The sequence below is a fragment of the Apaloderma vittatum genome, unplaced genomic scaffold, assembly GCF_000703405.1.
Source record: "Apaloderma vittatum isolate BGI_N311 unplaced genomic scaffold, ASM70340v1 scaffold8247, whole genome shotgun sequence".
In the NCBI taxonomy this organism is placed as follows: domain Eukaryota; kingdom Metazoa; phylum Chordata; class Aves; order Trogoniformes; family Trogonidae; genus Apaloderma; species Apaloderma vittatum.
In genome coordinates this window covers 85,378-100,984 of record NW_009724494.1, presented here as the reverse complement: position 1 = coordinate 100,984, position 15,607 = coordinate 85,378, and the positions used below count along the sequence as shown (strand labels likewise).

At 36.4% G+C, this 15,607-nt stretch overlaps 1 protein-coding gene across 1 annotated transcript; it reads left to right on the top strand.

Annotated features, from left to right (window-relative positions):
* Nucleotides 1-507: 507 nt before the first annotated feature.
* LOC104276270 (splicing regulatory glutamine/lysine-rich protein 1-like) lies at nt 508-14,980 on the top strand (the record flags this gene model as incomplete). Its single annotated transcript, XM_009872524.1, is given in 10 exon segments — nt 508-705; nt 1,841-2,019; nt 2,618-2,748; nt 4,200-4,314; nt 6,779-6,898; nt 9,137-9,222; nt 9,225-9,639; nt 13,098-13,193; nt 13,641-13,776; nt 14,828-14,980. Coding segments are annotated over 10 exon segments (1,629 nt in total), but the record flags the coding sequence as incomplete, so codon positions are not given.
* Between the last annotated feature and the right edge of the window lie 627 nt (nt 14,981-15,607).

Below are 15,607 nucleotides of genomic sequence, written 5' to 3'. Positions count from 1 at the left end.
GGAAAGGATTTACACTTAATATCATTTGCTTTTCAGCTGTTATTGATCGTGTCTTACGTGATTTGCTTTGTCCAAAAGGTGCATTATCTGTCCCTTTGAGGGACTCTGATATCTGTTAGAGAAAAAAAATGCCACTGTACACTGCAAATTCCCTTCTTCCCTTGCTGGGCAGGGGCTCAGCAGTTCCCAATCTACTCCTAATACTCGTGGCAAAAAAATTAGCGCGAAGGCATTTTACTCATTTTGATTGACTGTATGTGTTAGAGATTCAAGCCTGTGTATTGTCTGGTTGATATACTACATCCCTGGCCAGACCTTTTTGATAAGAGCCCACAGAAAATTGTACTAGAGAAGGTTATTTATAGGCAGATTTTTATTCTTTAAAAATAAATGCTCAGCTGGAACCTTAGAGTTTAAAATATTGCCTACATTCATTAGATATATTTTTACAGAAATGCGTAAGGCAGACAAGTATTAACAAGTGAAGTATCTCCTACCAGTGCTTAGTTGCAAAACATACTCTGTTTTTATGTTTTCCAGCTCGGTGTTTCACTTGGCACTTTGGGGGCTATACCAGCAGCAGCACTGGACCCTAACATTACAGCACTGGGAGAAATACCACAACCACCAATTATGGGGAATGTGGATCCATCCAAAATTGACGAAATCAGGAGAACAGTCTATGTTGGAAACTTGAATTCCCAGGTACACATTTTTGTGTAATGGAAATACTAAGGGAAGCTGGAGAGTTTTAATTTGTGAATTCTAGTCTTACATGTTAGAAGAGTTTTCATTAGTTGATGACAATAGGAATTTAAACAAAGAGTAATAGAATGGCCTAAGCTGGAAGGGACCTTAGGGATCATTTAATCCAGCCTCCCTGCCGCTGGGGACGTCACCTCTCGACTAGATCAGGCAACACATGGGGACTGAGCGGGAATTGAACCCGCGACCTCAGTGTTGTTAGCGCTATGCTCAACTGACTGAGCTAACCGGCCCCTTAAGAATCCCAACTCATTTTGGTTACTAGTGCTGTTTCAATTTTTCAATTCTCTGCCAGTCAGATCAGACCAGACTGTGGAATTCATTCAGGCAGGATACTAGAGAAGTCACACTGTAGTTGAATTCAAGAAACATAATTATGATTGTGTGTGTTGATCAACTGTCCAGCTGAGTTGCAACAGCTACCCCGCACAACACTGTGGAGCTGTTTAAGTACAGTTCGGTGGAATGGTGTGTCTCTAGTGGGAGTTCAAAAATTAGCATAAATACCTCTAAGTTTCTGTAACAGGAAAGTTAATTCTGTTAGATCTTTTAGAACCTTGTTTTCTCAGCAATTGATTAAATTAATTGAAATTAATTGCTTTTCACTGACAGCAATGTAAATAGTTAAAGATTTTTCGACTTCTGAAGTAGCTGTTAAAACTGTTGAGTGAGATAAAACAGAGTGGAAGCTAGTAGAAAAACAGATGAAATGTAAGCCCTGTAATAATTTTATTTATGTTTTTAAATGATGAGAATTCACAGTCAATAGCTTGGTCACAGGTGTATAAGAAGTGATTTCAGATCAGTTATTTCAGGTTAGTTGCTTAAACAGTGCAAAATCTTCTGCAAGTGTTTTTTTAATCTGGACGTGGGACTTCAGGGCTTGTGGTTGTACTATTTTAGGTTGTAGTATATTCTTTAGAGTAATGGAAGAAAACATAGCTGTACATGTGCTGCCTGCGTAATAATGCTGAGATACGTTGCCAAAATTTGTATCTTTTAGATTACATAATATATTGGATAAGTGGTTTTCATTATATATTTCACTTCAGCTAAGCTCTTCCACTCTTTCTAGACTACAACAGCAGATCAGCTACTTGAATTCTTTAAGCAAGTTGGAGAAGTCAAGTTTGTGCGAATGGCAGGTGATGAGACGCAACCAACACGATTTGCTTTTGTGGAATTTGCAGATCAAAATTCTGTGCCTCGAGCTCTTGCCTTTAATGGAGTTATGTTTGGAGACAGGCCACTGAAGTAAGAAATTAATTATCCATATGATTATTGAATGAGAGATTTCTTTATATCCTTGCACATTTATGACTCTGAGGTGCAGGAAACTGCTGTGTTGAATATTTTTTCAATATGTGGACCTACTGTTAGCAAACTGGAACATTTTTGTAAACTCCAGTGTCACGGTTGGGCATAACTTTCTCTGAGAATATGGATGGCATTGATTAAAGTATATTTGCATTTATCTTGAGGTAGTGGAAGCTATAATAATGAAAGAATCTGCCAAGTCCTTAGTACCAGTTAAGCTTTCTATATGATGTTTATGCAATTAGTAGGCCTTAACTTAAAGCTTTGATCTGAATTAGAGAAATAAATTCGTAGGATTCTACTAGAAAGTACTTCAACACAGAAATACTGTGCCACGTTTATTTGAATGTGGTAAGATTTGAAAGCAATGAGACATTTCACATACTTAGAACAGATGAGCGTTAGGACAGATCTCTAGTATTGCTGTACTTTTAGGCTTTCGTGGAAGTTGAGGTGTTCTACTTTCATAGTTGTTTTTCATTTTTTCCATTCTTAAGTGTTTGGGAGTTAAAAGTTTTGTTTTCCCTTAATTTAGAATAAATCACTCCAATAATGCAATAGTGAAGCCTCCTGAAATGACACCACAAGCTGCTGCCAAGGAACTGGAAGAAGTGATGAAGAGAGTAAGGGAAGCCCAGTCTTTCATATCTGCTGCTATTGAGCCAGGTAGATATATTATGTTTATTAGCTAACAGACACATTCTCTATATATCTTTGCATATGCTTTTAAGGGCATTTTCAAACACATGAAATGGGTACTCTGAGGTGAACAATTGTGTTGGAAGGAAAAAAAATACTCAAAACTGTGTTCATATAACATAGCAATGGAATGAAGCTGACTTTTTCATTTCATCATGTCTTACTTTCAGGTACATATGATATGTTTTAAAAACACTAAATACTTAATGTTGGTGTTTTTTAAGTTCAGAGTAATTACAAAATTTTGCAAGAAAATTATTTATATTTTGTTTTATTTTCCTCTAATACCCATTAAACCTAGAATTTCATGATCAGTGTGAGCTAGCATGGTTCTGAAAGCATCAGTATTTTACTTTCCTTGTCTGCAGCAGGTTAATTTTGTCCCTGTGCTATGCTCTTTTTCATGCTGGCTCAAGACTGTGCATCCTCATAGCAAATGGGACCAGAGAATGAATCTGGGATAAAACTTAACACATATTAAGGGATTTTTTTTTCCATCCAGATTGATTCCCTGATCCCTGTTAACACTGAGTTACTAGGTCAAGGACAAAGGTGTTGGGTTGAGAGACACACATTTCAGTGCTGGTTTATGCTAATTTAAATTAATTGCAAAGCCAGAGTATAAAAATTTCTCAACTTGTTAAACTTGCAGTTGATATCCTCCTTTTTCTTTTCAACAGTGAGATTTTGTCATTCTTCTTACTTACTGACATTGTCTTAGGATAGATAGGTCATAGGTTAGATAGTGCAGTCTTGAGGGTTTTTTGGCGGGGGGTGTGTGGATATTTTATGTTGCTTTTTAGAGTTGGAAGAGAAGTATCTCTAACATCTCCTCGATGTTAAGCAGCAGAATAACAAATCTTCTAGGGTCTGAACCGAAGTCTGGTGAGGTCGTTGTTAAGGTTTCTGTTGACTTCCTGGCCTTTGGATCAAACTTCTGAACCTGTTTTCTCCATCCCTTCTTATTGTAAAACAGTGTTTGAGGAATAAAACGTCAATATTTCTACAGTGGAAATACAGAAAGTACTAATCATTATTTACCTTTTATGCTTGTTTTCAAAATTATACCCTCTAAATTTATTTTTTTTTTTGTAAAGAGAAAGTAATTGTATTAGATAATAGACCAAGAGGAGAGCATGTTATGATCTTGTGCATTGTGGCACCAACATAAATCCCGTTCCTAATAGAGCTAGCTGTTTATAATTATCTGATTTATGTGTACTGCTGCAGGATGGCTGCACTCAACGAGTATATGCAATGACTTTCTTGGATGTTTCTGAAGGATATTTGCAAAGAAGGAAGATGTGCAAAGAGTAGGCCCCTTGCACTATATGTGGTACATTCCACTTGTGCCAGATTGTTAACTGGGATCTTTAAATGTTCTGAGCTTACACTGCAAAGTGGTTTTTTCCTCTCAGAGTCTGGAAAGAGCAGTGAAAGAAAAGGCGGTCGATCTCGTTCCCATTCTCGTTCAGAATCCAGGTCTAGCTCAAAATCCCGATCTAGAAGGAAAAGATCGCACTCAAAACACAGGTAGGTGTGGTTTTTGTTTTGGACTAGGAGATCATACTAGGTTTATTTGAGCGATGGTGGTTACTGAGATTTCTTACTGAGTTATAAGTATGCCTGTAGAGAAGACAATTAACTTACACTGAGCAGATCAGAGTAACCAGGCACTTTGTCTCTGGATAGATGCTCTTCCTCTGAATGTTTTCGGGATTACTTTCAGTTAAAACACACTGGAACACACACATTTCTATGGTTTCATGATACATTTTATGTCATGTAGCATAATACTGTTTTGTGACCTGTATTTCAAAAAGAAATACTTGCCTATGTTTTGTGGATTGAACACCCTGAGCAGGTAGGCTGGCTGATTTTGCTAGTAGAAAGTTCTTGGTATCCTGAACTTCTAAACATCAAGTTAGCAAATGCAGTGTTTTTATTTACTGGACTGTAAATGTAAAGCTGTGGTTTTTAAAAAGCACAAGAAAACAACTTTAGGGTCAGTTTTTCACTCTTCAGATTTTGTTTGCTTTGCTAAATCTGTTCAGTTCTGAAATGGGTTTTGGAATATGAGAGGAGATAAAATTACTAGATCACCCTTAAAGTATACTCATTACGGTTTTTTTCCAAGAATGGGACAGTCTTGCTATATGACACTTACGAATGCCTCCTGAAATAGTCAGGAATGTCTTCTAAGTATTTACATAATCAATCTAAACGTATTTGGCTAGGTTAAGTATTGAAAAAAAATGTATTTAATAGCTTACACTTCAAAAAGGTGAGTGTTGTCCGTGTTGCAGCAACAGCTTTGTTGCATCCTTTCATGCATCATCTTTTAACAAGGCAACTAGAATTCTTTTAAATACAGAAGAGCTGCCCAGAGAGAGTTATTGTACCAAACAAATGCAAGTACATGTTTTAATGCTGCAATAGTGAATCATCACAGTACATATTATCTAGTGATATGAGAATATTAGGTACCTTTTTAATGCAAGAAGAATCACTGGGTCACTTCCTTACTGTTTGCTTCTCCACTGTTTCTCTAGTTCAGAATATAACTGAAAAACAGTCTTCGTTTTGTATAACACTTCAATAATCTCAGTATTATTTTGTATGGACACAAACCAAATTGATTTTTAGAAGAAAAACTTGAATTTTTTTTACTCATGAAAAAGCTGTTTTTTGAAGGACTGGTTGTATTTTGAATTTTGGTTGGGTTTGTTAAAAAATAATTTACTGCTGCTGCTGCCAGTTTTGAGAACAGGCTGAAAAAGGCCAGTCTGATGTGTTGAGACAACTTCATCCCTAAGAATAAACCATCCTTACCACTTCCTGTTTTACTGTTCTGTAAAACAAATCTTTTATCTCTATGAGATTAAATTCATTCAAGGTTTTATTTTGACTCAAGTGTAATTAATTTGATGTGTAGTTCTTCTGTGTTTCTGGGCTGATAAGCGGAGCGAAGCTGTAGGTGAAAGAAAGTTGCCTCTCCTATTCTTTTGGTATATATTACTCATTGTGTCTTGCACTGTGGAAATCAGTTGGAGCCGCTATTTACTGTACCTCTGTGTTCTTCAGGATTTATTGAGTAATATACATGACCTTTCTGTCTTTGGCTTGAACTTCCTGGTACCTTAACTTCTCAGGCAAATTATCCAATCATGTATTTTTTTAAACAAATTTAGGTTTCTGGTTTTTCTTTCTTACGGAGCACCATCTTCCAAAAAAAAGGGAATATTTTTGGGAAAAAAGAGTATAATTTTAGAAATTTTTGTTTTCTTCATTAAATCTGTGACTATATGGTCACCCGAAGATTTTATTTGGGTTTTTATTAGAGTATCTGCGCATTATTTGCATTGCTCATTTATCTTACAGTAAATGCTCATTCCTTTCCATGACAGTTCTTAGAATTGAAATCCATGCTAACAAATCCTTTCAGCTGAAAAGGTAACCTGACTGATGCTGAACCACAGATAGTGGGATTTTTTTATTTCACATAGCTTGTTTTTTAAAGTTCATTTAAATTATAAGACTGGAGAACAAAGGAAAAAGAGAGCAGATAAAACCATCTTTCTTCAGTGACCAAGACTGCAGTAAGTGACTGGGCCAGGAAGAGAAACAAAATGTAACTAATTATTTCTACAAGCTGCTAGAAATTGTCTATAGTAGATATTACGCACTGTAATTTAGTAAGGAAAACTACCCTAGTGTGATAAGAATTCGTATTTTCCAGATTGTTCATGGAGATAGTTAAGAAACATGGGTATTACTTCCATGGTACATTGTTTCAAAGGAGGGCGTGTGCACCTCATGAAGCGTAAAGTAACCAAGAATATTTGCAAATATTGATGGGCAGTATATTACTGAGGTGTAACTCTTCATATAATTTATGTAGTGAGAGGAGATTTGTTTTTCTTCCTATTGCTAGTTGACCTAATTTGTATGAAACGTCAATATTAAAGTATTTTTTCTTTTGACTTTATTCATATAGAAGTAGATCTGGCAACAGATCACTCTCAAGACACAAGGACAGACGCAGATCCAGAAGTCCCTTGAAAAAACGGTCTAGATCTAGGGAAAGGAGGAAATCAAGAAGTCGCTCTCGTTCTCGGTGAGTTCTATTCCAGAGAAATTACGCTGTTCCTAGTACACAGAACAGAGTTTTTAAAAAAGTCTAAAAAGCCTGTAGGTGATGCTAAAGGGTGGATCCTCTAAGTGCTTTAGCCTGTCCTAGGCTTTGTCTGCAGGGCAAAATAATAGAAAGTACATTTTTATGCTGAGTTTACTGGTTTTGGTTGGGACAGAGTTAATTTTTTTCCTAGTAGCTCATATGGTGCCTTCAGAGGTTAAACCACCACACTGAGGTACCCAAATTTTGGTAGTCAGTGCAAGCTGACCAAAAATGGGTAACTTTAATTGCCTGACTTTCATCAGTAAAGAGTGTTCTATGTAGCCTGTGCAGCCCACAGGAAAGTGAGTGATGCTTACTGTATCTGCTGAGAACATTGGATTCAGGCTGAACTTTATCCTTCTTTCTAAGACCGTAAATAAAGCAGGAGCTTTTATTTTCACCTTTGGATATCTCATGTTGGCTGTACACTGCTGTGAGCACAAATCTATGTGTCTGTTGTATGTCATATTTGCACTCTAATACATTTATATTTTACCTAGTTTATTAAATTAAAAATCTGATCATCTCATTGTTGAACTGTGAAATTCCAGTAAGATAATAACATAATTTTCTCAGGAAGTAGTGAATATTCAGAAAAGTTCTTATGAAAGTAGCTTCATGAATAGGAGTCTTGACACTTTTCTTCCTGTTTCATCTCTGTAATTCCCCTTATTCATTTAAAGGGATCTTCATGCTTAGGTTATGCAGTTGCCACTTGTTCTTTGAGGGAGAAAGTTTTGTGGGAAAGAGCACTGCAGATCTGTGGACCTCAGTCTAAAGAGGAATAGGCTACGTAGGTAGCTCGTCTTCATTTATTGATGGATCCTTTTTGCTTCTCAACTGCTGTTATCTGAAGCTTCTTATGTGCTCACTGGAAGGGGCAAGTCCAATGAAATCGGGGATAAATAAACTGAAGATGCTTCTTGGGTCATTATGAGAATCTTTGCTATCGCAGGGATTGTGTGCTGTTTCGTCTTTTTGATCTTACCTTCCTTCTTTGAGACTTCTAAGAAGTATTTGCGAAAACCTGAGCATACAGAGCATACAACAACTAATTGTTTATTAGCAGTTAAAAGGAAGGGTGGGGGCTGTGCTTAGGACCTTTCTTGTATGAAGGAGCCTCTTTGAGAGTATTGAAAATCCTAGAATAGGTACCAATACCAATAGACACAACAACTTTTGTCTGTCTAGATGTCTTGGACTTCTAAAGGACTACTAATCAACTTCTCTTGTGCTTTATCCTGTTTCTTTCTCTGAGCAATTGTTCGTTTTCCTGTGTCCTAGAGGCAGGTTTAGGAGTCATGTATCTCCATGCTAGAAAGGAAGAATGGGAGTCTCACGTTTCCAAAAAATTCTACACCACAATGTAGTATTCAAACAAAGCTGTGAGCTAATCAATTTTTGTTTGGCTTGACAACTAGAATATCCGTAGGAATTTTCCTCCCTGTTCTTCTTATGAACACATAACATTCTGCCTGTGTCAAAGAAACTGACTTATTCTGTTACCCTTGCTTCTGTTTTTACTGTATTAAAATTTTTCTATAATTTTGAATTCCTAATGACATTATGGATGACCGAGTTCTCTTGATTGAACTTTGACCTTATGTTCACTTTTTGAGGGAATTTGTATGGTGAAATATTATCCTTGGTTTTTTATTTCTGTGTATTAATTATGTAGGACTTCCAAGCAGATCCAGGATATCTGTGTGAGAGTACACTGTAGAATAAAAACTTGTATCAGTCAGCTCTCATGACTCTTGTGGGGGTGTTTAATTTGCAGTCTATTTTATGTGGACACACTTTCAGTAAAGAGTGTATTTACAGCTTACAGAGTTTATCTCATTCCTAACTAAATGCAGAAAATTTATTTATGTGTAATAACATAACTGTAAGGTGAAGAGACATATTCTCTCAAAGTGTAATAACATTGCTCTGAAGATCACAGGTTGACTCGATTTTGGTCTTTCCTTCTCCAGTTTATTTTCCAAATTTTTATTAACTATGTAACTATTCCCTCATAGTGAATGGGGGTGGAAAATTAAGATACTGAATAATTACCATTTTTCAACAGAGATGCATACTTCATCATGAGCATTTAGTGTATGCTAAAGAGATAGTTGTAATTTTAATTGAAAAGTTCAAAGAGGAATTAATGGATTTGTGTTTGGCTTTTCACAGGGACAAGAAAAGAGACAAAGAAAAGGTCAAGGAAAAAGAAAAGGCCAAAGAAAAAGAGAGAGACCGAGACAAGGAGAAAGAGAGAGACTGGAAAGAGAGCGAGATAAAGAGAGAAATAGGGAGAAGGATAGGGAAAAGGATAAAGAGCGAAACAAAGATCGAGAGAGAGTCAGAGACAAAGACAGGGATAGGGACAAGGATAAGGACAAGGATAGGGACAGGGATAAGGATAAGGAAAAAGATAGGGAAGAGGTAGACCAGAACAAAGAAAAAGAAGATATTGAGAAAGAAGGAGAGAAGGACAGAGAAAAGATTAAGGACAAGGAGGGAGATAAGGACAAAGGAGGCGACAAAGAGAAGGACAGAGACAAAGATAGGGATGGGGATAAGGAGAAGGAGCGAGAAAGAGAAAAAGAGAGAGATGATAAGAAGAAGAAAGAGAAGAGATCCAGAACGCCCCCAAGAAGCTATAGTTCTTCACGAAGATCTCGTAGCTCCAGCAGGTTTGTTTAGAATTTTTTCGTGCTTTTTTTGACTTGTCAGTTCAGTGAGGCAACATCCTAGTTTTTATGTATCAATATCACCACGTCTCTCACTAATGAAATTGGTATTATTTCTGTTTTGTAGATTTTCCTATAAAGTAAAATCTATTACAGAGAGCTTTGTATGATTCCTGATAGAACGTAGTTTCTTGTTGGGCTGCTGATGCTTGCCTTTCACATAATCATATAGTATAGTCCTTCAGGACAGTAAGTAGATGATTCTTGAGCCATTTTTCTGTGTGGGAGCCATCCAAAAGTTCTGATAAAGCACACATCATCACACATCATCTTTGTCTTGATGCAAGTTGCAGTCACTGTTACATAGTTCTTGATTGTTTACATACATACTGTACCTTGTTGGTCTGTGGATTTTATGAACAGTTGGGTGTTAGTGCTTGCCACTCTTCAGCTGAATGGCTGAATAGCAGGAGGCAAGCATGTTACTTGGCTGGCTCGCTGCTTGGAAAGTGAATGTATATCAGCTGGAGAATAAGGATACCTTGTTGAGCTGGTGAGGCAGCCAGGTGCAAGTAAAAAGTAACATTCCTTGACAATGCTGATAGTAAACATGGAAACATTCAAGTTGATGTGGCTTTTCTTTTTGCTACTGAGGGACATTAAACTGTACAGAAGCACATGTAAGTTTGGTATAGCAGAAGGAGGCTGTGATATTGGTTAAAGTAAGTGGACTAACTGAGGCATATTCTAAAAGTGTTGCAGCTAATTTACATTCAGAAGCTTTGGTGGAAGAAGTCTTTTCTGAACACCTCAGGAATTAGTGAGTTCATTAATATCCCAGGTCAGATTTAGATACCTCATTTTACCTGGTACCTTGAGAAAATGAAATGCTGGATGAATTGGGAGAAGTTCTACATGTTAAAATCACTTCAGTGGACAAAAGCAAAATTCCAGCAGTTCTCAAAATTCAAAAGTTCATGGTTTGTACAAGGCAGAAAAGGGTATGATGCCTTCTGAACATTCTTTTTGCATTATGTGAAATGTCCATGTTGTTTTGGAGATTTATGGACAGATTACTGTGGCTACTTAAAAGAGGAATTTGCTCATGTTTTAACGCATTTTTTACATTATTTCAGGAGTTGAATACCTACACAGAGTTGAGCTAGCTCTGCTGGCTTTGAAAGCATAACATTTTATGTCTGTAGGCCTCAGGAGTGTTGAATTAGAGAAATATAGAAAAGAGATTTAAGATTTTGACAATATGTACCTAAGAATCTTGGTGGAAGATCCAGTTACTAATGTCAAATAGCAATTGTAATTAAAAATTCATACTCTAGTTTGCAACAGTTACGCTTCCCTTTAAGAATCTTAGTTTTTAAGTTCCACTGAAGGCTCCAAGGCCTTGTACCTGGGTAAGAATTCTAGTGAAAGTTAGTGCATCCCTTCTAGTGGTCTGACAGTACAAACCTCTATTTTGATAGGAAGTTAATTTTTTTTTGATACAGATGTTACTAAAAAGGACAACATCCTTTGGAAGGTGAAGAATGAGAGAAAGACACTTTTTTTACACGGATACAATTCTTTCTTCAGGTAGAGCATTATCCTTAGAGTGTCTGCACTAGGGCCAGTACTGCTGAACACTTTCATCGGTGGCCTAGAGTGTGGGACAGAGTGCACCCTTGACAAGTTTGCAGACAATACAGAACTAGAGGGAGAGCCTGGTAGTACACCAGAGGAGTGTGACATTCAGAGAAACCGTGACAGACAGCAAGATGGGCTGTCCGGTATCTCATGGAGCTGAACAAAGAGAAAGGCCAGGTCCTGACAGACAGCATATAAGTACTAGAAATCACATGGTGATTTCTTATTTCTCCTTCAAGGAGGAGACGCAGAGCAGAGGAAGAGGGGATCTGGCTCATTTTCCAACAGACATCTACAGGCTAGCAGAGAAGATGGATACAAAGTGTTAGTTCTGTGAATGACTAAGAGGCACAGGATCACTAGCAAAGTATTCAGATTTGATTTTTCCTACATTTTGCTGTGTTAGTATTGCTTAAGAGCAAAAATCTTTGTATAGACAAATACAGAAGAGATGGGAACAAATACTGTCAGAGCTGGAATTCTTCAACTAGAAGTATGAAAAGCAGAAACTGAAAATTAAATTTCATTAATAAACTGTTTCTTGTTTGAACACAAGTACTAAAGCACCTGGTTACTCACAGATACGTGTACTGGAAAGCAAAACGAAATGGAGATGTACTTAATGTAGCACTGTGAGAGTAATAAACAATTTCCAATATCCTCATTTGAAAAAAGGTGGTAATAAATGTGAAGGTGTTCAGAATGAAACACGTTTACTAGTGCTGTCCCGTGCATCTTCAGGAGGTCACAGCGGATGATATTGTCAGTGTATCAATCCAGATACTGATACTTTGCATACCTTAATATACTCTTTTGTAATTTATTTAATAGGTGTTGATTTCTTGGCCTTTCTATGTATTGAAAATTTAAATACACTTAATGGTGTGAATTGCAAAAGCTGGTATCCGTAAATGTAGCCTTTATGCTATAGCCTGAAGTGTCCTCTCAATTAATTTTTAACTTCACTGTTTTTCTTTGATGGTTCTTCCTGTATGCTTTTCCTTCTCAGTGAAGAGATGATAGGAAAAAGTCATCTTCCTTTGACAGATATGGGTTCTTTTTTTATATTACATGAAGCCTTACTGTGTCAATTTTTGCTTTATTTTAACTTGTGCCTCAGTGTATTTGCAACCAGATATTTAATAATTTGTTCTATTCAAGGTCAGACTTCATAATAGCAGTTTTGGCAAACCCCATATATCTATGTGAATGGCTATTTTGTAAAATAGTACAAGTTCTGCAGTGTGTTACAGAATGCTAACTTTTTTGTCTGATTTTGACAACAGCTTTATATTGAGCTTTATGTTGCACCGCTTTTACTTCTAAACCAATGGGAATGCTAACTCGTGTACTTGGGAATTAAACTTTAGTCAGACTGAATTGAAGTTACAATGATCTTCAGGTTGTAATGATACATTTTGAAGTTAATATTGTTCAAGTTAGGCCTTTTGTTTTAATGTGGCTTTTTATTCAGTTGTATTCTTCTCCTAACTGAAGCAATTCTTAATGCAGGTTTAGTGAATTCATTGTTTCTACTGTTACCAGGTATTACGTGGAAGCATGTGAGGATAAACAAAAAACTAAAATCTGAAAAGGCATCTTTTTTTCACACTTCCAGCCTCCCCTTTCCCACCAAACTGAAAATATAACGGATTTTTTTTGTCTGTGCTTTGTATAGTTCACATATTGTTCATCATAAATAATGTTAAATGCAGGGATATTTGCTTAGTTACTGTGTCAAATCGTTTTAAGAGATTTCAGCCTGGTCCTGAGTTTATTATTTTTGTTCTTTGATGATCTTCATTTTCTTGGTCCCATAGAGAACGACGTAAAAGGAAGAGTAGAAGTTCCTCTAAGTCTCCTAAAACATCCAAAACAACAAAAAGGAAGTCTTCACGAACTCCTTCTCCAAGAAGGTCAGTTTAATGTCAGCGTAAACATTAATGAGCAGTAGAAGATGAAGAATTTACTGCCTTTGCATTAATCACCTCAGGTGATTTCATCTGGTCGGTATGATTCAGTTTTAATTCAAAACAAATCTCTCATAGATTTGAGCTTCAATATGCTTTCAAAAAGAGAATTTCAAGTCCATCAGCAATGCAAATTTGCCTCAAATCAGTAAAAGCCCTCCATCAAAAACAAATTAATTTGTTTTTTTTTCTTTTTGTGAGTACTATGCATACTGAACACATTGATTCTTTAGCTCTTGTCAGTCAAAAAATCACCATGTCTTTATGAAAGGGGGTTTTACATTTGGAGTTTTTTTGAAAACCCACAGACGAGAGTTTAATTTGCAGTCAAATGGTTAGAAGGTTGTTGCTGTTGGATCAAATTCTGATTTGACTAAAAATTTCCTTAAACAGAAACAAGAAAGAAAAAAAAAGAGATAGAGATACAAATAACGAAAGAAGAGAAAGAGAACGCTCCACCTCCAAGAAAAAAAGCAGCAAAGAAAAAGAGGGAAAGGAGAAATCTGACAGAAACACCACTACTTTGAAGGTAAGCTCTATGACCACGTGATAAGCAGAGTGAAGTGTTTCTAGTGGAGCTGTTATTGAAATTCCCTCCCTTTTCTTTCTCTTCCTCTTCCCTGCTTTTTTCCCTGTTCTCCTTACCAATTTATAAACATCTGAGTTTAGCTTTTGCCAGCTGGACACCTACAGTTGGTGTTAGTGGGACAGTTTGGTAAGTCTTCATGTTTGAACTTTACTGGACCTATAGGATCTTGTGTGAATAGGTTAAAGGAGCAGTTTATTTTGGTTTCTGTGCCTTGTTCTATGCGAATATTTGAGATGGACTTGGCTGGCTGCCTCTCCATATGAGCAGGCAGGAAGCAGACTATGCAACTGAAGAGCAGTGTTCGGAAGGCTGAAAAGGTTACTTTTTAATAAACTTTCACTCTGCAGTTCAGCCCATCCCTGATGTCTTTGGTCCTGATCTGTGTATTGGACTCTTGCAAGAGTGAAGTGAAGTAAAGGGATTTTCCCCCGCAAAATAGAAGGTGGTGTGATTAAGGAAAAATAATCATTAAATTGTTTAATCTTAGAATTTGAAAAGCAGCATGCCTTTAAAGAGTAGTTTGCCATACTCAGTATTACGCAACTGCTATAAAACAGCTGGTTAGGTGGCTCTATCCCCATGCTTGAGTAACCATCTTACCCAAGAACTCTCTTAAAAGTCATCAAATACCTCACAAAAATATGAAGGAAAAAATTTAATCCTATTTTATTTAGAAAATATGGTGAAATCTTGATTTCTAGAGCTGTTTCTCTTAGGTTCCATAATGCTACTTGTTAATGATTTTTTTCTGAATATCTGTAGTAAAGGCAGATCAATTTCTGCTAATGATTTCTTGGATGATGGGTTGTTATGAATGCCTTACTTCAGCTAATTGAAAAGAAAAATTTTTTTTTTAAAGAAAGGAAAAGAAGCTGGCAGCTCTATTCTAAAATGTCAAAACTGAGACAATAAAAATACCAAGAGTTATTTAGAAGCCACATGCTATAATGCTAAGATCATGATTTTTTTTGAATAATTTTATCTTTGGTAGGACAAAGATCACACTAAAGAGGATCAGAATTCAGAAACTGACAAGGAAGTAGACACCAGAGATACACAAAGGACAGATGAAGTCAAACTACAACAGAATGGGAACTGTCAACCAAATGAAGAAAACCTCTCCATTAAAATGGAAGGGGTTTAAAGCAAAGAATGGACTTCTGATTCAACTAAGGAATGAAATCCAAAGCTTTTTATTTCCCAAAATGAGGAAGAAAATGTCAAAGCAATCAACCTGAATGTGTTGATAGTATTAGTAGCTCTTCCAATTCTTGTGATAGATTTGTTGTCTTCTTGCTGTAAAGCAGGAAAGCACGGACCAGTAGTTACACCATCAAAAGGCAGATGCCATCAGAACAATTCATCTCTGAAAATCCACACATTTCCATGATGGCTGTACTTATTTTTAAGATGATTTATGTTAAGTTTTGCCATAAGCTGTTAAAAATAAGTAGAAACTGAAAGATGTAAACCTGTACTACCCCAAAAAAAGCTGAAGATATGTGTTGAAGGTTGTTAAAAATACTACTCGTAAATGAATTTTGTCTTGTTTTAACCTCTGGGTTAAAAATGCACAAAAAAATCCATGTGTACTGTTTGATGTTCTTAGAAATTGGCTTTATTATTTAAAGTAATTTCTTACTAATATCCCTAAAATTAATATTTCTTTTAAAATATTTGAACAGTGCATGCTACTTTTCTGTTTCTAAAAGGAACATTGCCATATTATAGACAATAGGTTAGCGTAATGTGTTATTTTGGGGATTGTTTT